The sequence below is a fragment of the Bombina bombina genome, chromosome 1 (assembly GCF_027579735.1).
Source record: "Bombina bombina isolate aBomBom1 chromosome 1, aBomBom1.pri, whole genome shotgun sequence".
In the NCBI taxonomy this organism is placed as follows: domain Eukaryota; kingdom Metazoa; phylum Chordata; class Amphibia; order Anura; family Bombinatoridae; genus Bombina; species Bombina bombina.
In genome coordinates, this window is record NC_069499.1 from 1,050,959,130 (window position 1) to 1,050,981,260 (window position 22,131).

At 37.5% G+C, this 22,131-nt stretch overlaps 1 protein-coding gene across 1 annotated transcript in view; it reads right to left on the reverse strand.

Annotated features, from left to right (window-relative positions):
• R3HDML (R3H domain containing like) overlaps window positions 1-22,131 on the reverse strand; it is a 95,947-nt gene that overhangs the window by 39,470 nt on the left and 34,346 nt on the right. Inside the window, exon 4 of the mRNA XM_053689792.1 lies at window positions 20,394-20,526. Coding sequence (XP_053545767.1) covers window positions 20,394-20,526 — 133 coding nt within the window. The remainder of the gene's footprint in view (window positions 1-20,393; window positions 20,527-22,131) is intronic.

Consider the following 22,131-nt stretch of genomic DNA (forward strand, 5'->3'; position numbering starts at 1 on the left):
GACCTTATTCGATGTCAGGACAGAAATGTAGTGTACATACTACAATGCCCATGTGGCATCAGTACGTGGGACAGACGTCTAGACCTTTGAAGGAAAGAATAAGGGAACACCTTCTATGCATCGAGAAGATGAATAAAGAGACGGCCCTATATAGACACTTCTCCGAGAAACACTGTGGGGACATCAAGGCACTAAAATATATTGGAATAAAGAAGGTGGCAAAAAATTGGAGAGGTGGCAACCATGAAAAGCAACTACTGATCGAAGAATCTAAATGGATATTCTCCCTTGACTGTCTACACCCAAGGGGGTTGAATAATAAGGAAGACTTGTCTCATCTCTTGAACAACAACTGAAGACAGAAGACATATATCTCCTGAGAGGACCGAAAATAAACACCAACCCCTCACTAAACAAACATATTCCCTCTCCTGAACAACAACTGAAGACAGAAGAAACATATCCCATAAGAGAACTGAACATGAATACCATTTCCTCTCTAGATTCATTCAGCAAAATAAGAAAAGACACATATCTCTTGAAAGAACTATAGTTGAATGTCACCTCCCTCCTCAAAGAAATCTATATACCCGATAAAAAAGAGAAGAAATTAATGGCAACCACTTTATGATTAGGAATATTGAACAATTTGAAAAAGAAGAATAGCCCTTCCTAAGCTAAGAAAATAGCAAAAAGAGGAACAGCCCTTTTCCAAGCTATGAAAATGACAAAGTAACTGTGCTCCATCGATTAGAAATAAAGTCACTCCCGCTATTCCAACAAAATGAACACTTTAATATATAAGAAGCCCAGGTGGGACTCATTAAGGATATATCCCAATGACGTTTATATAACCATTGGTGGAGACCAGACAGGAACAACAGTATCCTCCCCTTGGCGGAGACCAGACTGGAACAACAGGACTCTCCCCTTCTAACTAAAAAGATCTCCCACAAAAGACAAAATTATAATTCGATTTTGGACCAGAAAACAAGAAGATTGCATCTCTAATTCATCCTTTATAAATATCTTAACCTTTGAGAACACAACTATAAAGAACTTTCCACCATAGAAATCCTCCTCTCATTTTATATAAAAGTCTCCACATCTGAGAGCACAACTATGAAGTATTTCTTATTACAGAAATATCAAAGATTTTAAAAAAGACTCATAACTAACATCATGTATGGGACTTAACCTGAACTCAGATTAATCTATATCACGCAATGTAAATCTGTATCACAGTTAGGGCCTATATAAAAGGCTTACAAATTACAAAAGATCTAAGGGCATAATATGAGCCTCACAAACCATTACCGTCTAATACTGCCAGAGAGCTCACACTGTGTTACTACTAGGTAACATATAACATGACATATACTGCCAGAGAGCTCACACTGTGTTACTACCAGGTAACATATAACATAGCATATACTGCCAGAGAGCTCACACTGTGTTACTACCAGATAACATGTTTCCCCCCACTTCCCAGAATCCTTACTCCCCTATTAAACTGTAAAGCAAAATATAGTGTTACACATGAGGAATGCTTGTTAGCTTATGGCCTTGGGTAAAACCAAAGAAGAACACATTCATTATTGTCTTTTCCAGAACACACACAAACATTTTCAAGTTATTGGTTAGAATAATTTTATTATTCATTCAGTAGGTAGAGAAATGTCATTTTTCTACTGTTTTGCTCATCGGTTGTTTTAAGAAACAATGTAGTTATGTAAACAAGCGCTAGGTATTTTGCATGATGCTAACATGTGGATATTAGTTTTGCTCATTCATTATCCCTTTATATGGTCTGTATCTGTTCTGTATCTGTAACAAGTCCATAATTAAAGTAACAAACTCATAAAGCCTTATGGGGGTATTTAAGGCATTCAGTGTTTACTAAGCTAAACGGCTTAATTCAAAGCTGGAAGTCAATAGAAAAAACAAGCCCATTAAACTGGTCTCTTTAGCTACTGGGTGTACCTAACCTAACCTGTGTCCTCCTGGTCCTTACCTGAGCTTGAGGTGAAGAGGTCGGTCATCACTGTGTCTGATGTCAGACAGACTGAGAGACTGTCCCTCCTGATTCCACCGCACCGGGTGTACACCCACGTGGCTCCGCTCCTCCGTCCTCCTGAGTCTCCTCCACAGTCCTCCAGGACCTCCTCCACAGTCCACTCCACAGTCACAACTGCAGCTGAGCTGACCACTTTAATTTCAGCTGCACAGGTGAGGCAGGCACTGAGGGCAGGGCAGTTGGGCACACACTTGCACACTCTGACAGAAGCAGCTCCCTCCTGTACTAGTCTTCCTGCCTGAAGTCTGACAGTGTCGGCGCGACATCACGTAAATCCGTCACGTGACCCACACTTTGTCACTCAGCAGCCCAGCAGGCCAGCCTCCCCGCAGTGCTGAATGCTGATTGGCTGAGTGAGTAACTCCAGTATGGAGGCGGTTTTGAGAACCACCTCCATTGGAGCTTGTAAGAGGGCCCTGCGAGTCACCACTGGGTGGTGCTAACTCTAAGTGAGCAGTGCATGTTATTCAGATCCATGTTGCGCAATTAATGGAGGGCAGCGGACCGGCTCACTGCCTCCTAATTGCAAAGTAGTCTAGCTGCAGACTGGAGCTCCACTCTAGACAGGAAACATGTGACCTCCACTGATTCTAGACAGGAAACATGTGACCTCCGCTGACTCTAGACAGGAGACATGTGACCTACACTCAAAGCTTTTTTTTTTTTATCAACTTTAATGTAACAAACAACCTATAGACAATCATTCTGAAAACGAAACATTTTGCAGCTTTCTTGTTCTTCTTAATGTGCACTCACAGTGGTTTATGTTGATTGTCATTTATAAGGTAACCACTGTGAGTGCACATTAAGAAGAACAAGAAAGCTGCAAAATGTTTAGTTTTCAGAATGATTGTCTATAGGTTGTTTTGTTAAAACAAAAAAAAAAGCTTTGAGTGGAGGTCACATGTTTCCTGTCTAGAGTGGAGCTCCAGTCTGCAGCTAGACCCTTCTCCCTAATTGTGCAACAATGGATTTAATTTGCCAGCGCAAGCGCAGTAGAAAAATAAAATGATGTTGGTAATTGCCGTCGGGGGATGGGGGGGTACCCTTAGGGCGGGGGTGGGCGTGGCAAAAAAAATAAAAGCCAAATTTTTTTTTATTTTTTTTTAATAAATATTATTTAAAATCTTCCCCTGCCTCCTATTACCGCACATAAAATTTTTTTTTTATATTCTTTTATTTTATCCAACAGTGAGTACAACATCAATAATAATGCAAAACAACATAGTAATACAGTCCACCAGTATAAGGTGATATCCTCAAGAGAAAACAAGAAAAAATAATGTATTTTACATATCATATATCTGCATGACTGGACTAACCGGACTGTCATATTAACTCAATGTTGGGGTTTTTAAATATGGCCCCCCTCCCTCCCGGCTCCATCTCCTTGACCATCGGAATCTACAGAGAAAAAAAAAAAAAAAAAGGGGGGCCAGGTATTCAATTGCAGCTTACACAGATTTGCCTCTGATCACCATATACCTAATAATACTAACTCCGAATTCCTGAATGGATATATCAGATATTCAATTTCTCTTTCAGGGAAAATCTTGATAAAGGGTGCCCATTTATGGAAAAATTTCTTTATGTCGCATTCATTGTCTATATTGGCATTTCTTTGTTCTAAGATACATTGTTTCTTTAGGTGATTTCTAATTTCTGGGATAGTTGGGGTCGCCCTCATTTTCCACTTCTTGCATATCAAATATCTGGTGGCAAGAATAGATAAGTTGACTAATATTTCATTAGGCTGACGCTCCTCTCCAGGCCTCAAACAGAATATAATCTGGAACAAGGAGAGTGTTACCGATTCAATTTTGAGTACTATCTTAAGCCAATATTCCAGCTTCATCCAGACATTTCTTATCCCGGGGCAGGACCAGAACATGTGTATTATATCCGCAGCTGTATATGAGCATCTAGGACATCTACTGAATTCAGAATTTCGGACTCTGAGACCCCTCTCCGGGGTAAAGTACGCCCTGTGGAGAAGTTTCAAATGGGCATCTCGCCAGTTAGAGGAAAGAGTTGTTTTTAATACTTTATTCAGAGAAAGTTGAATAGTTTTAATTTCTATATTATTGTGTGGGATTATATTATTCCAACTTGTGACTAGATTCTCCCCTAACGGGGTCGCATTACTAAGGGTTAGTAAATAATAGCATGGAGAGATGGACATAGAGAAGTCTTTGATTATTGTAAGCCAAGATTCCATTTTGCCTAAAGACCAGTTCCAGCCAGCCTTATGTATTAATTCTGTGATATAGTGTCTTATCTGTAGGTAAGCAAAAAAATCTTTGTTTATCAAAGTATATTCCTCTTTCAATTGTGTAAAGGATTTGACACATTTTCTGTCTTGATCTATAAAATAAATAACTTTATCTAATCCATTATTATGCCATCTATTGAAGACAGTTGAATCTAGACCTGGTTGGAAATTTGGGTTTCTAGTTAAAGGAAGAAATTTTGATACTTTAGGGTTTATTGATAAAAGTTTAGTTAGTCTGAACCATGCTTTAATTGGGTTCAAGATGAATTTAAGATCCCTAATATTCAATGGAAGATCTTTAAGGTCAATGTGTGGTAAAGCCTGTAATGCATAGGGTTCACAAATATTAGATTCTAGGTCGATATTTGTAACATAATTCTTTTTGGTAAACCAGTCAGCTACTACACGGACTAAAAAACAGAGATTATAAAATCTTAGGTTTGGAAGAGCGAAGCCTCCCAATTCTCTAGGTGCTACTAATTTAGAGAAGGCAATCTTAGCTCTTTTTCCTTGCCAAATAAACTGTCCAATTGACGAGTTTAATGCCCGTAAATCTTTCTCAAACAAGATTAATGGGACATTCTGTAAGATATAAAGCAATTTTGGTAGCAGAACCATCTTAAATAGAGCAATGCGACCAGAGATTGACAAGGGTAAGGACTGCCAAGTTTTGAGCTTTTCTTTAATGTATTCTAACATTGGAGTTATATTTATTTTATAAAGATCTTTTAGATTCAGTGGGATTTTAATTCCTAAATAGGTCATGAATTCTGTTATCACTTTAAAGGGGATATCTGTTAAACTGGTTTTATTTTTCCTGAGCCAGATTATCTTGGATTTTATAGGGTTCACTTTGTAACCCGAAAAAATCCCAAAATGGCCCGTAATATGCAGAAGTTTAGGAATGTTTTTTGCTGTATTAGAGAGATATATGAGTAGATCGTCTGCATATAGTCCAATTTTTATTTCATAATTTTGAATTTTTATGCCTTCTAATGAGGATCTAATCTTAATTGCTAGTGGTTCTATAGCTAAATCGAATAGGAGCGGGGAGAGAGGACAGCCCTGACGAGTGCCCCTCTGTAAAGCAATTGGAGAAGAAATCTCATTGTTAATAATCAAGTTTGTAAAAGAATGGGCGTATAGGTTTTCTACCAGTTTAGGAAAATTCCCCTCAATCCCAAATTTTGTTAAAGAGAAAATTAGGTGCCGATGAATTACTAAATCAAAAGCTTTTTCCGCATCAATTGATACGATGGCCATGTCAGGGGGGTCCACTCTCCCCGCCCCTTGTGGGGATGTTCTGTGTATAAATTCCATTGTAGCTAATAATTCTCTAATTTTTGCTGAGGAATTACGATTATTGATGAAGCCTGCTTGGTCCGGATGGATTACTTTAATTAAGATGGATTGAAGTCTTTTTGCTAAAATAGACGCAATAATTTTATAGTCCGAATTTAATAAAGCAATAGGTCTATAGGATCCTTTGCATGTAGGGTCCTTCCCTTCTTTCAAAATCAAAGTAGTAAGTGAGGATACGAAGGAGGGCGTAACCTGTTTATGCTTAATAAAAATATCATTGTAAAGATTACCTAAATATGGTGCTATCTCCGATACTAAGATTTTGTAAAACTCGTTGGGTAATCCATCCGGACCAGCCGCCTTATTTAGAGGAAGCTTGGTGACCACTGCCGCAATTTCCTCTAGGGAAACAGGTGCATTAAGTCTGGCATTCTCCTCAGTTGTGGCCGTTGGAAAGTTAATATTACTGCAGAATTCTGCTGCTTTATTTATGTCAAATTCATTACTGGTGTTTAGTTGTTGAAAGTACTGATGGAATACCCTAGTTATATCTTCTGTCTTATTTAAAAATTTCCCGTTATGTTGGAGTCTGTCAATGTTGGATTTTTTATTCTCGTTCTTAATTAGTCTATTTAGCATTTTACCTGACTTGTTACCAAATTTATACAATTTGGCTTGCATTTTAAGGTCATTATTGGTTTCCTGCATTAAGTAAAAGGTATCTCTAACAGCTTTAGCCCGTAAGTATCTTGCCCAATTTAATGGTGTTCCTTCCAACAGGTACAGGTTGTAGGAGTTAATTAAGGAACTACAGACTTCCTTCTCTCTTGCTTTCCTTTTTTTATTTTGAATAGCAGAGTATGCAAGGATTTCTCCTCTGAGGACTGCCTTGGCAGTTTCCCAGAAGATATCAGACCGTTTAATATAGTTATTATTAAATTGTAAGTACTCCCTAAATTTATTCTTGAGACACTCTTTAAATTTGAAGTCATTGTAAAGGTAATAAGGAAAAAAGAACCGCTGATTCTTTGGTCTACCGTAGGTAAAATTAAATTCCAGTGTAATGGGACCATGGTCTGACAGAAAGATAGGCATTATCTCAGAATTAACCATTGTGGGACTTAGGTGATCTCCAATTAAAAATAGGTCAATCCTGGATAAGGTTTTGTGCGCTTTAGATAAACAAGTAAAATCTTGAGTATCGGGGTTCTGATGTCTCCAGATATCTCGCAAAGAGAGCACCTGTTTTATTTTTTTAATTATTTTAAAATCAAGATTATCTTTCTTCTGTTTCAGTAATTTAGTGTTTTTCCTTAGTCTATCAATGGGGCATTTGGGGGCCATATTAAAGTCCCCCCCCCAAGATCAGATGCCCTTCAGACCTTAGAAGGAGTTTTGTCTGCAACATGTCCCAAAATTCAGGGTCACTTTTATTTGGTCCATAGATGTTGCAAATTGTGTATTTTACCTGGTCTATTTTCACCTTAGCCAGGAAATACCTCCCCCCGGGGTCCGCCTCAGAGTCCAAAATCTCCAGTTGAAGTTTTTTACCTATGAGTATTGCTACTCCTCTCTTCTTCCCGACACTCGGAGCTATAAGAACTTCTCTTACCCATGATGTTTTTAATTTTAACGATTCCTCCTGATCTAAATGTGTTTCCTGTAATAAACCAATATCTGTTTGGGCTTTGCGGAGGTGTGACAAAATTGCTTTACGTTTAATAGGGGATGAAATTCCCCCTACGTTCCATGATATAATTTTAAATTTTTGTGTCATGTTTCTCTATTATGTAGCGAGAGAAAAAAAAAAAAAAAAAGGGGGGGGGGGGGGGGGAAGGAGCCAAGGAGGGGGGGGACCCAACTCCCCTTAAGATGCTGTCGCCACAAACCTGTCTTCATTTTAATACAGGAAGAAAAAACAAAAAAATCATTTCGAGCCACACATACCAGGCCAAGAGTCATAGCTTGACTTCTACCATAACCTGTTTCCATTTTAATACACAATATAGATAAGAGCAAAATGACCCTATCAACCACAGATATAGGGCCAATAGTCATAGCTTGTCCCTTAAATCTATCCAGTAAGGGATTTGTAAAGATTTTCAGCTATTTGAACATCCTCTGTAATATGTGTTATTCCATTTAATACTACTTTTAATTTTGATGGGTAAATCAAGGTCGACCTGTGGCCTTGTTGTATAAATTTTGAACAAATCGGGGCTAGTTCCCGTCTTTTTAAGGCAGTATCTGCCGAAAAATCTTGAAAAATCATAATTTTGTTGCCCTCTATCATAATCGGTTGATTTTTCCGTGAATACTGCAATAATAAATCTTTATCTTTGTAATTAAGTAGCCTGGCTATTACCGGACGGTTTCTACTGGTAATATTGCCTTCTGATCGTGGGGGGCCTATTCTGTGGGCTCGTTCCACTATGATTGGGGGGTGTGAGGAGGGGATCTTTAAGGCTTTAGGAAGAGTATCGGATATGAAAGAGTCAAGATTTTCAAATTGTTTATTTTCAGGGAGACCGATTATTCTGAGATTGTTCCGTCGTGAACGGTTTTCGAGGTCTTCTAATCTGTCCATAATTTTTTGTAGTTTTTTGTCAGAATTCTCAATCTTAGTACTGTGGATATTTGTTTGATCTTCCAGATCCGACACTCTTTGCTCCATTTCTTGGAGTCTATTCGAAAACTGCCGTACCTCTTGTGTTAGAGAGGAAATATCCTGCTTGATCTCAGATTTGAGGATTTCAAATTTAGGGGCTAAGGCTTCTGCAATATTAGACACTAAGGCTTGCATATTAAAGTTGTCTGGTATATTTGTTAAAGTACTAGGACTTGATTGTTCAGTACCTGGTTCTGCTAGATTCTTAAGCTTCTTATCTCTGTACCTTCCCGTCATATTTGGGGAGGGGTGTTTTGGGGAGTTGGAAAGGTATTTATCCATGTGCCGAGTGAAGTGAATTATTAAAGTGCTCGGGTGAGAAGGGAGAGAGAAAAAAAAAAAAAAAAAAAAAAAAGGGGAGGGGGGATAGGGGGTAAAAGGGGAGGAAAAAAAGGGGAAAGGAATATGGGTGGGTGGTGGTAGTGAGCAGTTATCAATAAAACAGCGAGGGTGTGCCGAGGGGAAAAAGTGGGAGTAAAGTGTAAGGGGGCTACAAGGCCCGAGGTGAAGTGAGGGGGAAATTGGATTTGGTGTTTAAAAGTGAGGTATTAAATTAGTGGTTGTATAAAAAGTGATTTTAGTGTGAGTCGTGATAAGAGAGTTTATTGCGGCAACAAGGATATAAACTCTCAATTCCTCTAAATCCGGCCTAATCTTCTACAATCGATTTCTTCCAGTTTTTAATTTATGCTTCTATGTATCTATTTTCATACAAACCAGACACAACATACTGTTTCTCTTTCAGTGTTTTACGTCTTACAATAGAGTTTTTAATAGGGAGGGATACTATGTGTCCTGTCCTATATTTAGATAAAGTTATTTGTGAGTGTAACACCTAGAAATCTAATCCTAAAAAGACTCTTATAGAGAGGGGGGGTTATGTAAGTTAGTATAGTCAAAATGTACTGAGAGTTATCTCCAACTGTTCATAGATATCAGAACCAGTTATATTTATAAATATGAAAAGAAAAAAATGTGGCTGCAGGAGAGTTCTCTCCTCAGCCTCTTAGTTGTGGCCAAAATTTGTGTAAGATAACTTCGCCCTTTTCTTTCAATTGAAAAAAGTCGTTATAGTAATAAAATAAAAAAAAAAAAAAATTCTCTCTATCCTTCCCCTTTCTTTAAGTATTTGGGTATAGCTTCCTACAAAAATTTCCACATATAGGTTCTAAGAGAAGTAGTGATAGGCTAGGTAATTTGGAACTAATAAGTAGACTAGAACAATTCACCCTTAGAGCCCTAATTAAGGTGTTAACCGAAACAAATGTTTAACATTTCAACAATCTTACATATAGATTCAATACTTAAAAGTATAGTAATGCAGAAAAAAAGACAAGAAAAACAAAAAGAGAAAAAAGAAAAAGAAATAAACCTTGACCAGGATCTAGCCTCAATTCTAACTTAATTGTGTTTGTAAATAACCTCTTTCCTTCCCTTCTAGTCTCTCTTCTCCTTTCAAGTAAAAAAAAAAACAAAAAACAAAAAACAAAGAGTGTCCCGGTTCTTTATAATGAAATTTGAGTGCGAGGGGAATTGAGATATTTGTTTATCTTTCAGCTTAGTCCATATTTATTTTCCCCCAGCTTTCATATAACTTCCTTGGGCGTTCCACCTGCTATTAAACCCTTATGGTAGTCTTGCTTTATTTCCCCCTTCAAGTGTAGCCTTATGTAGTAATTGTTTCCAATTTGAGAATAAAATGTTCACAGTCTTTAGACCAGGCTATGTGTTCCCCAGTGTTCACCTTTTAACTTTACTATAATCTTCGCCGTGAAGCCGGCTATGCCGTGCAACTTACCCTCTCCTCTGCTACCCAGACGTCCCTCCAATGTCAAGCGAAGAGGCAAAGGGAGTGCAAATAAGTCAGTGAGAGAGGAGACTTGAACACCAACTTCCAGACATCCCGGTGTGTACCGATACTTCCAGCGAGAGACCAGTCCCGCACCCCCTCTCACTCAGCACCGGTGGGAGAGGGGGGGGATGAGCGAGGAAGAGGACCCTCGAGAGTCAGTATCAGGGCTTGCGCTGTTCTCAGCGTCCGACGGGCCTCTCAAAATGCAGGAGAGTCAGTGGAAGGGGACACTTGAATACCGCCCTCCAGACAACCCGGTGTATACTGATGTTTCCGGCAAGAGATCAGCTCCTCACCCCCTCTCGCGCAGCACCGGTGGGAGAGGGGGGGGGGGGAAGAACGAGGAAGAGGACCTGCGGGAGTAAATGTCAGAGCTTGCGCTGTTCTCAGCGTCCAACGATCCTCTCACTGCCTCCTCCCGCGCAGCCTCGGTGGGGGAGGGGACAGCTCTATCACCGCAAGTCGGGCAGGGGCAGCAGCGTCCCCTTCAGCAGGCCATTGATCCTCCGTCCTCTGGCAAAATGTCAGTGAGTATAGTCGGTACACTATAGGGCTCAAAGTGGGTGCAGAGGGAGGGCAAGGTCTTTACTTTCAACTCGATATTGGCAAATCGGTGTAACCTTAGCTGAGGTCAAGTGGGTTCAGGTATCTGAAGTCGTTTTCTCTGCTCTTTCTCCCTGCGGTTTGTCTTATCACCAGGTAATCCCAAGCGGGAGAAAGTGTTTCCAGTAATATTCACATTTTAGTAATACAGCTGAAGGCAGGTTATATGGCTGTTCCTGCTTCCATGCAGTGGGTTGGAGTTCCACTGCTCGGCACCGGAGGAGATGTTAGAACCTATCCAGGTAGCAACCCCAGGTAGTGGGGAGGCGCGAAAATCCTACCGCCAGGTGCTGTGGGACTGTAGGAGGGAGCTCAGCACTCACAACCTTGCTCCTCCTCCACCAGGTGCCCCTCAGGGTATGCTACCGCACATAAATTTTAAACAACTTTCCATTTTACTTCTATTATCTAATTTGCCTTGTTCTAATTGTATTCTTTGTTGAAAAGCATGCATAGGTTGGGTCCGGAGCTGCAATGCACTACTGGGAACTAGCTGCTGATTGATAGCAGCATATATACTGTATGTCTTTTGTAATTATTTCAGCCAACATAAACAGTTAGCTCCTAAAAAAGCATTGCTGCTCCTTCAACAAAGAATACAAAGAGAATGAAGAAACTTTGATAATAGAGGTAAATAGGAAAAATGTTTAAAATTGTATACTGTATCTGAATCTCTGAATTATTTTTGTTTTATGCCCCTTTAATAAGCATAGCTTAAAGGGACATGAAACCCCAAATTTTTCTTTCATGATTCAGATAGAGGGGCCTATCTATCAAGCTCCGAATGGAGCTTGAGGGCCTGTATTTCTGGCTAGCCTGCAGGTTTCGCCAGAAACAGCAGTTATGAAGCAGTGGTCTAAAAACCGCTGCTCCATAACCCTGTCCGCCTGCTCTGAGCAGGCGGACAGACATCGCCAGAATTCAACCCGATCGAGTACGATCGGGTTGATTGACACCCCCTGCTGGCAGCCGATTGGCCGCGAGTCTGCAGGGGGCGGTGTTGCACCAGCAGCTCTTGTGAGCTGCTAGTGCAATGCTGAATATGGAGAGCACATTCAGCGATGTCTGTTGGACCTGATCCGCACTGTTGGATCAGGTCTGACAGACATTTGATAAATAGGCCTCAGAGGATCCAATTTTAAAGAACTTTCTAATTTACTTCTATTATCTAATCTGTTTCATTCTCTTGGTATTATTTGTTGAAGGAGCAGCAATGCACTAATGGTTTCTAACTGAACACATGGGTGAGCCAATCACAATTAGGGCTGCAACAACTAATCGGTAAGTTTGATCATAAAAATAGTTGTCAACAAATCTCATTATCAATTAGGTGGTCAGTGATTAGTTGGTCAGTTGCACAGCACCAGCTGCTTTAATCTGATGATCTACTGCAACTAAGATTGTTAAAAAAAAATTGAATTTATTTATTTTTTTAATCTTTTTTTCTATCCGATTAATCGGACAATAATCATCTGATTAATCGGATAGAAAAAAAATAATAAATAAAATGTTTGCACAATACCATGTGCAGGAGTTTATCGGATTGAAGCAGCTGGTGCTGTGCAGTTAACCAACTAATCGCTGATCACCTAATTGATAATGAGATTCTTTGACAACTATTTTTATGATCAATCTTACCGATTAGTTGTTGCAGCCCTAATCACAATCAATATATATATGCAGCCACAAATCAACAGCTAGAACCTAGGTTCTCTGCTGCTCCTGAGCTTGCCTAAATAAACCTTTCAGCAAAGGATAACAAGAGAGGGAAGCAGTAAATTGGAAAGTTATTCAAAATTGTATACTTACAATTTTGGGTTTCATGTCCCTTTAACTTATTAAAAAATACATCACTTCTATTGGTTTAGAATAACATTAGAAAAACAAGCTTTTCATAAAGCAAAGTTCTAATTCAGAGTTTCATTTTTTTTATTTTTTTTTTTGTTATTTTTAAAAACTTTGTTTTGAGAATATAAAATAGAAATACAATACAGAGTTGGGTGAAAGGAGAATCACAATATCCCTTTGCAAATTATATAAAAGAAAACATATACATAAGGGCATACAATGATTTAGAGGATAAGTAGACTATGTTGAACAAAAGTTGATATGGTTACACCCTTATAGCATTTCTCACAAGCCCAAATTGTAACTTGATTTAACAACTGAGACAAAAGAACCACTCACAATTGTTCCTATATTTTAAACCTGAAATGGTATAGTGGGGTACAGACCCCTTTGGAGCACATTTGTTGGGGATTTTTAGACGGGTCTCAAAACTGTCCTCTGCTTGAACATCAACAAAGCTATAAAGTATACACTTGATGCAAACATGTCATAAAAGATCTTTTAAAACATTTCATATTAATTGATGCTCCTGGAGGGATGGATGATATGAGCAGTGATATACTGATATTAAAAATTGGAGGACTCAGCAAATAAATGGGATCCAATATTTAATTTTACCAAGTGCAACATTATGAATATAGGTTCCAAAAACACAAAGGCCAATTACATTCTCAATGGTATTAGTTACTTACTGTAACTAAAGAGGAACAGGAGTTAGTGCAGTCAGTAAGGCCAATGCAATACTTTGTTGCATTGGGAGAGGTATTAGCAGCAGAAATATTAAGGTTGTTATGCCACTTTAAAGATCATTAGTTAGGCCTCATCTGTAATTTTTGTGTACAGTTCTAGAGACCATGGGGTATATTTAACATAGTGCAAGCGGACATTATACAATGTAGAGTATCATGTCCGCTGCACATTGATACGCTGTCGGCATTTAACATTACACCAGCAGTTCTTGTGAACTGCGGGTGCAATGCCGCCCCCTGCAGATTCGCAGCCATACGGAGCTTGATAAATCAGCCCCCATATCTTTTTTAATACTTGCTAGTATCTTATTAACCTTAGAAGCCACTGCCTTGCATTGCACACTCATTTTTAGTTTGTTAGTTAGTACACCTAGATACCTTTCCGCCTCTGTTTTGCTAAGTCTAATCCCATTTAAATAATAAGTAGCCTGCAATTTTTTTGCTTCCAAAATGTACAACCTTATATGTACCAGTATTAAATCTCATTTGCCATTTACCAGCCCATTCCTAAAAAAAAAAAAAATTTTGTGCTAGATAATCTTTCTTCTGTTAACACACTTTCTGTCTTCCATCATCTATCCTTGTAACAAACTCTACTTTTGGATATAGTAACTATTCCTTAAAAGTGAGATCACATCTGAAGACTGTTAATTGATCAGGGCTAGATTAAAAGTGGCACGCTAATGTTAGTGCACTCAATAATAAAATATTGTGCCCGCGTTAACTTGCACACATATTGAATGTAAACTTGTTAGCGAGACTAAAGTCATCGTGTAAAGGGTTAGTGCAATAATTATAGTTGCATGAAACATTACATAAATACATTAAAATTAACAGTTACACTCATACATACACTATATAATAAAAATGATACACAAATATTAAAAAAGTTAAAAGGGTTTAAAGGTATATGGTATATCACAAGGTATTTTAATGGAAACGGCTATATTGTATATATACATACATATACATGTCTAAATATGTATATGTATGTATATATATACACATGTATATATGTAAATATATGCATACATGTGTATTTATGTTTATATGTGTATATATGTATGTACATACATACACTCAACGGCCACTTTATTAGGTACACCTTGCTAATACCGGGTTGGACCCCCTTTTGCCTTCAGAAATGCCTTAATTCTTCGTGGCATGGATTCAACAAGGTGTTTGAAATATTTCTCAGACATTTGGGTCCATATTGACATGATAGCATCACGCAGTTGCTGCAGATTTGTCGGCATGCGAAGCTCCCGTTCCACCACATCCCAAAGGTGCTCTATTGGATTGAGACCTGGTGACTGTGGAGGCCATTGAAGTACAGTGAACTCATTGTCATGTTCAAGAAACCAGTTTGAGATGATTTGAGCTTTGTGACATGGTTTATTATCCTGCTGGAAGTAGCCATCAGAAGATGGGTACACTGTAGTCATAAAGGGATGGACATGGTCAGCAACAATACTCTGGTAGGCCGTGGCATTTAAATGATGCTCAAGTGGTACTAAGGGGCCCAAAGTGTGCCAAGAAAATATCCCCAACACATTACACCACCACCAGCAGCCTGAACTGTTGATACAAGGCAGGATGGATCCATGCTTTCATGTTGTTTACGCCAAATTCTGACCCTACCATCTGAATGTCGCAGCTGAAAGCAAAGACTCATCAGACCAGGCAACGTTTTTCCAATCTTCTATTGTCCAATTTTGGTGAGCGTGTGCGAATTGTAGCCTCCGTTTCCTGTTCTCAGCTGACAGGAGTGGTACCCCGTGTGGTCTTCTGCTGCTATACCCCATATGCTTAAAGGTTCGATGTGTTGTGCATTCAGAGATGGTATTCTGCATTCCTTGGTTGTAACGAGTGGTTATTTGAGTTACTGTTGCCGTTCTATCATCTCAAACCAGTCTGCCCATTCTCCTCTGACCTCTGACATCAACAAGTCATTTTTGTCCACACAACGGCCACTCACTGTAAATTTTCTCTTTTTCAGACCATTCTCTGTAACCATAGAGATGGTTGTGCGTGAAAATCCCAGTAGATCAGCAGTAGATCAGCAGTTTTTTAAATACTTAGAACAACCATGCCAAGTTCAAAGTTACTTAAATCCCCTTACTTCCTCATTCTGATGCTTGGCTTGAACTTCAGCAAGTCGTCTTCACCATGTCTAGATGCCTAAATGCATTGAGGTGCTGCCATGTGATTGGCTGATTAGCAATTTGTGTTACCAAGCAATTGAACAGGTGTACCTAATAAAGTGGCCAGTGAGTGTATATACATATATAAACACATATATACACATGTATACACATATATTTATATGAATATATACTTTGGAGCCCTTTCCACTCAAATACCTGAAACCAGATTTATATGTGTGTGTGTGTGTATATATATACATAGGTATACATATATATTTTACAAAAAATAAATCAGGTAAATATAGAAATATATGTTTATAAATAAAAAGAACATTTTCTTCTTTGTCAAGAACATTGGAATGTAAAATATTCTTAACTACCTCCTGCTGGGTTAGGTTTTTTCCAATTTGCACTCTCCATTGAAGTCTATGGGGAGAAGAAGTTAGAGTGGTCATGATATTCTAAGTCCTGAAGTTAGCACGCGTCGGCTTTTGATTGTGTGCAAACATTTTGCATTCAACTTGTAATATGCACGCTAACCTACGTGCGCTAAAAATGTACTTCTGGCAGTGCCACTTTCTCATTCTGTGTACTCCTCTGTACAGCGTGAGTAATGCAGAGGATGACACGGTGTCATTTTTCACATTCTAAGGGTTAAAAACATAATAAACGTAAATAGTAATATTCCTAAATTGTGTTTAATTATTGACTGCACTTCCTCAGAACTAATTGCTGGTAGCCATGTATAAAGATTTCTTACTTGAGGTACTCTCTTATCTCATGTTTAATCCTATGGTAATTTCTTAAAATCAGTAGAATCATTAATTTTGCTTGCTCTCTGATAGTTCCTGAATCAAATATAGAAATTAATTATACCTCAAAAACACTAAATTGCTAAGTTACTAAGAAGATTTAAAACAAAATACTCAGTGCCTCTCACTTCCTAGCCTCCCCTGTATAGTTTAAGCGCTGGCACTATTGATCTGTAAGTGGGATCCACTCTAGTGCTGGAGAATAGCATGTCTGCCAACACAGTGTTGTGAAGAAGAAGGATAGCAGAGGGACCAACATTCCAAAACAGATGCGTATTGTGAGCATGTGTACTTCATCACTTGATGCACACTAAACTGGTCTCTCTCTCTAACACTGACAGATCCACTTGGTTTTAAGGATACTAATATATTTTTAACTTTTACTATTGGATTGGTCTCCTTTATTTTAAAGTGGAACACAGTCAGAGTGTGGAGACGTCTGGAAGTTTTGTTACATAAATAGAGGGTTGCATTGGATCTAGGGATTTTTGGTTTACAATGCAGTGCTTAACTGCTGATATATATATACATAACATAGTAACATAGTAGATAAGGTTGAAAAAAAGACTGAAGTCCATCAAGTTCAACCTATACAAATCTAAAATACTTACAAAAAGCTCCAGTTAAGCTTAAATAACCCCATTAAAATGTGACCCATATAATACTAGCAATCATATCCATGAATTTTGTTAGTATACAGAAACTTATCCAGACTATTTTTAAATGTATCTATGGTATTGGCATTCACTACCTCCTTTGGTAATGAGTTCCACAATTTTATTGCTCTCACAGTGAAAAAACGTTTCCGTTGCAGGAGATTAAATCTCCTTTCCTCCAACCTTAAATTATGACCTCTTGTCAGAAACAATTTTCTTGGAATAAACAGTGCTTCTGCCATCTCTCTATATGGGCCTTGAATATATTTATATAAAGTAATCATGTCACCTCTCAAGCGCCTTTTTTCTAAAGAAAACAGACCCAGTTTGGCTAGCCTCTCCTCATAGGTTAATTTCTCCAATCCCCTTATTAGCTTTGTGGCCCTTCTCTGAACTTTTTCTAGTTCTGCAATATCTTTTTTAGCAATTGGTCCCCAGAACTGCACTCCAAACTCAAGGTGAGGTCTTACCAGGGCTTTATATAATGACAGAATTATGCTTTCCTCCCTTGAATCAATACCTCTTTTAATACATGCTAGTATCTTATTAGCCTTTGAAGCCGCTGCCCTGCATTGTGCACCCATCTTTAGCTTGTTATCTATTACTACTCCCAAATCCCTTTCCTCCTGTGTTTGGCTAAGTCTTGTCCCATTTAAAAAATACGTAGCCTGCTTATTTTTACTTCCAAAATGTAGAACCTTGCATTTTTCCGTATTAAATCTCATTTTCCATTCACTTGCCCATAGTTCTAATTTTAGCAAATCCCTTTGTAAAGACAGTTCGTCCTGCTCTGACCTTATGACCTTACTTAACTTAGTATCATCTGCAAAAATAGAGATATCGCTATTTAATCCTTGCTCCAAGTCATTTATAAAAATATTAAAAAGAACAGGGCCCAGTACTGATCCCTGGGGGACGCCACTGATTACCTTTGTCCAATCTGAGTATGATCCATTTACTACTACTCGTTGCTCCCTATCTTTTATCCAGTTATTTATCCATGAGCTAACATTTTCAGCTATTCCCAGTCCCTTAATTTTGTGCATTAATCTCTCATGTGGCACTGTATCAAATGCCTTTGCAAAATCTATATATCACATCCACTGATTCCCCTTTATCTATATTTTGACTTACTTCCTCGTAGAATCTAATCAGATTAGTTTGACATGATCTATTTCTCCTAAAGCCATGCTGATTAGAACTCATAACAAATAGACTTTTATGCCCATTTAAATAAGAGAGAAAGATCTAGCAGGTATTAAGGTGTTTTACTGAGCTTATAGTTTGATCTCCACTTTTCAGACACTGGTTTTTAAGACAAATGATTGCTTCTATATTTGCATCACATCTGTAGATGTCTGGTATTAACATTTAGCAAGAAATTTTCTTTTATAAATCTTAACTTGACAAAGAAGCAAATGTCAAAATCCTAATCAAGTTCAGCAGATGAAATGAAGCAAATAGAAAAGCAGCCATAGAAAACATTTAAAATGTGTCTCATGTTTTATATGAAGAGGAGCAGCTGTCACTTAAGTGTGTCTGCTGAATGTAAGAAGGAAATTTGAGAGGAAACCGCTTTTCCTAAGAAAATAAATATTCATTCAAAAGTTAAAAGATGTAGGAAAACAGGGAATGGAAAGTTATTTAGCTCTGTACAGATGTTTTGTGAGCTGGCAGCAGGTAGAGGGAAGGGTAGAAGGTTAGCAAAAGTGTAAAAATGATATTAGTCACATTGCAAGTCACTAAAAAACACTTCAAAGCTGAAGAAAACTGGTCCAGTATTTAATTTAGTAATTATAATGTGAAAGAAAAGAAAACTATTGCAAAACTGGAATATTTTTTCAAGTCTACACTAAAAAAAACAATTTTCTTGAAATTCAGCATTAAGTTAGGAGGTGAAAGAATAGACCAATCATATTGGGATTAACACTTGTGAGCTCAGCTTCGCTGTTATTCCTTTCATGGAAAATATCTTGGTTTCCTGATTTTGCCCAACCCTGTCCACGACACAGCAATCCCAACCCATGACAAATCCATAGCCCCATTCCTCAGGTCATGGCTCCACCCACAAAACACATGTGGGCTACTGCCCAAAAGTCCCTCCACTTCCAGATACCAGAAAGCCCCTGGGACATTTTGGAAGGTATGTTCTAGAGATATTCAGTTACAGTGACGGCACCTATTGTCCACATATGATTTCCTTTGCTGTACCCTTCAAACCCTGCTATGCTTAAAAGCTGTCCAAAACAGCATTGCACCAGCATGAGGGAATACATATTTAAAACAGACATTTGAAGCAAATAAAGGGATGGAACTGTGTCACCCATTTGCATATCTTTACCCAGAGTCCACTTATCCAGTGGTAAACACTGACAGTTCAGTGTAGGGTACCAGCCATAAGGTTCCTGGCAGACTGCTTCTGTTTTTGTATTATGACCCTGGGGAAAGTGTCAGTACCCGTGTTAGCTGTCCTCACTCAATGGTTCTTGGTAAATAGGACAAAAGTCACCAAGGTAAATGACAGTTCAGATTATTTTTAGAAAGATGTAAAGATGGTCTATGCGATGATCTATTCAGTGTCACTTAACTCACAGGGCTAGATTACAAGTGGCTCAATGGATTAGCTCGCCTGAAGACCAAGCATAAATTGTAAGAGTTAAAAAAAGTTATATATACATACACTTTAGAGACTTTTTTTCCACTTTAATACATTTAAACATGAAAAAACATTTTTAATATTTTTTAATATTCTATGTTTTTACTGTAAATATTTTACTGTCAATTGCTCTTCACTTAGAAGAAAATGTTCTTTGTATTTCTTAATAGATATTTCTGTATATATCTATACCTGTATATATTCATTAATAAATATATATATATATATTTTTAAATCATCAGATATATAGATATAAATATATATTTAAAAAGATAAAGAATATTTTATTTTATGTGAAGAACATTGGAATGTAAAATATTCAAAATTACCTTCGGTTTAGAGCAGTTTAATGCGTCTTTGGTTAGCACGCAAGTGATACGTGCTAGTTGTTTTTTAACAAAGTGCTTCATTGAAGTCTATGAGGAGAAGAAGTTAACACAGTTGTGATATTTGTGATACTCTCTTTTTTTAATTTAATTATTTATTTTTAATTAAACCTTTTATGTAAGAAACAATTATAATTACACATCAATTACTAACTTAATAAATAGGGAGTTTGTTATGACAGACTGTAGAATACATTTATACATGGTGAACTGTTAAATACAACAATTTTGTCAAGTGCAAATATCTGTGTGTTATTGGGATTGTTAAAAACAACAGGTTCCATTGGAATTCCGCAAAATTATTTTTTATATCAGTCGATTTTATTGGACTAATTATATACAGAAGAAGGTTACTCACTCAGTACCTGTGTATAGTGGCTGCACACAGATCCACTGCATTTACTTGGACAACTTGGATTACACTCCCGTGGATATGGGAAGGAATAATGTTGTCGTTCATCGTACCAAGCTTTAACAAGCTCTACAACTGAGCGGTACCTAAGGAAGATATTTAAGAATTCAAGCTATTTACTTTTTTATCTTACACAACACTATCCACTGATATTTCACACGACTAGATGCATTTAGTATCAACACCACTTGAGTATTTATTGAATTTAAACCAGTAATTGCAATAATAAAGTATTTTGTTAAATGAAGAGATACATTTGCAATATGGATGGTATAAGCTGGCTACCACATCAAAATGGAATACTTAAACTAAATTACATGATTTTATAAAATATATATATATATATATAATACAAAAAATAAATCAAAGTCTAGAAATAAAACAGATGCATTTTTAGTCTTTCTAAAACAAAGTAAACTTTTGCTATGGTGAAGTGTAGAGTTTTTTTAATGAAATTCGGATCTTAGAACTAAGAGCCCCATTTATCAAAGCGTCAACCTGTTTGCATCTCTATTACCAAATCTGTCTGCTTTGACTTGCTAGACACGGAAGTTGAATCAGCAACCATATTTATTTAAAAAAAAACCATTTGAACCATATCACGCCATATGATAACTTTGGCGCATGAATATTTGAATATAAGAATCTGAGAACAAATGTCTTTGTCTCTATCTGTAAAATTAACCTTCTCTCTTTCTTTTTATATATGTATTGTTATACCAATGAGTTATTGCATTTGAAAAACACCTGTCTAAATTTTTCCAAAAAAAAAAGTTTTGTTTTTTTTTGGTAAAGAAAAAAAAGTTTTTACAATTATCTTTTGGAATATGGAATTATGTAAAGGAGGGTGTCATCTTTTATTTAACATGCCACTTTACAGTTTAAATTTATATTTCAACACATGTATATATTGGTAAGTGTATGTCAGAGGAGGACTGTCAGCTTAGACCCAGGAGGCAAATGCAACGCATACTGGTGATTGTTCTGATTGTATGTTCTGTCACAACACTGTTCTGTTTGCGTCTTTTATGCCGTTCATGATAGGTCTACGGCACCTATTGATTGTCATTGTATTCGGCACCTAAAAGCTGGCGAAGATAAATTGCAGAAGTTGACAGGAATATAGTCACAAATGTATTGATTGATTCATTATTATCTTGGAAAAGGGGTGAGATAAATGATGGACTATGGAAAAATTTTCCGAGAATTAGCTACGAACGATTTGATGTTACTGGTGATTGAAGGGGTATATGCTGGCGCAAACAATCCATTCATTTTAATAGAGTTAGTACATTGTTAAAGGGCCACTGTAAGTAAATATTTTCTATGCCTGTTACTAACTAACTACCCCAAATACGCTTTTTATCAATAGCATTTCATTAACATATCTCTACCGTATATAAGAAATCTTGTCTGCAAATTTAATTGTTTTCCAAACCCACTCCGTGGGTATCCTTTGCTCTGTACCAATCCGTTTTATAATACCTAGGTTTCAAAATGGCGCTTTAAACACACAGTTATTGGTTTAAGTATTTTGAACATGCAGTGCTGAAAATAGTGGGCAGGATAATGTGACATCATTGGCGAATAAAAGATATAACTTTTAGAACGTTATGAAACTTCGTTTTGGAGAAAATATAGGTCAGTAGGTTTTAATTAATGTTTATTAACTTTAATATGTTAGTTGTCTA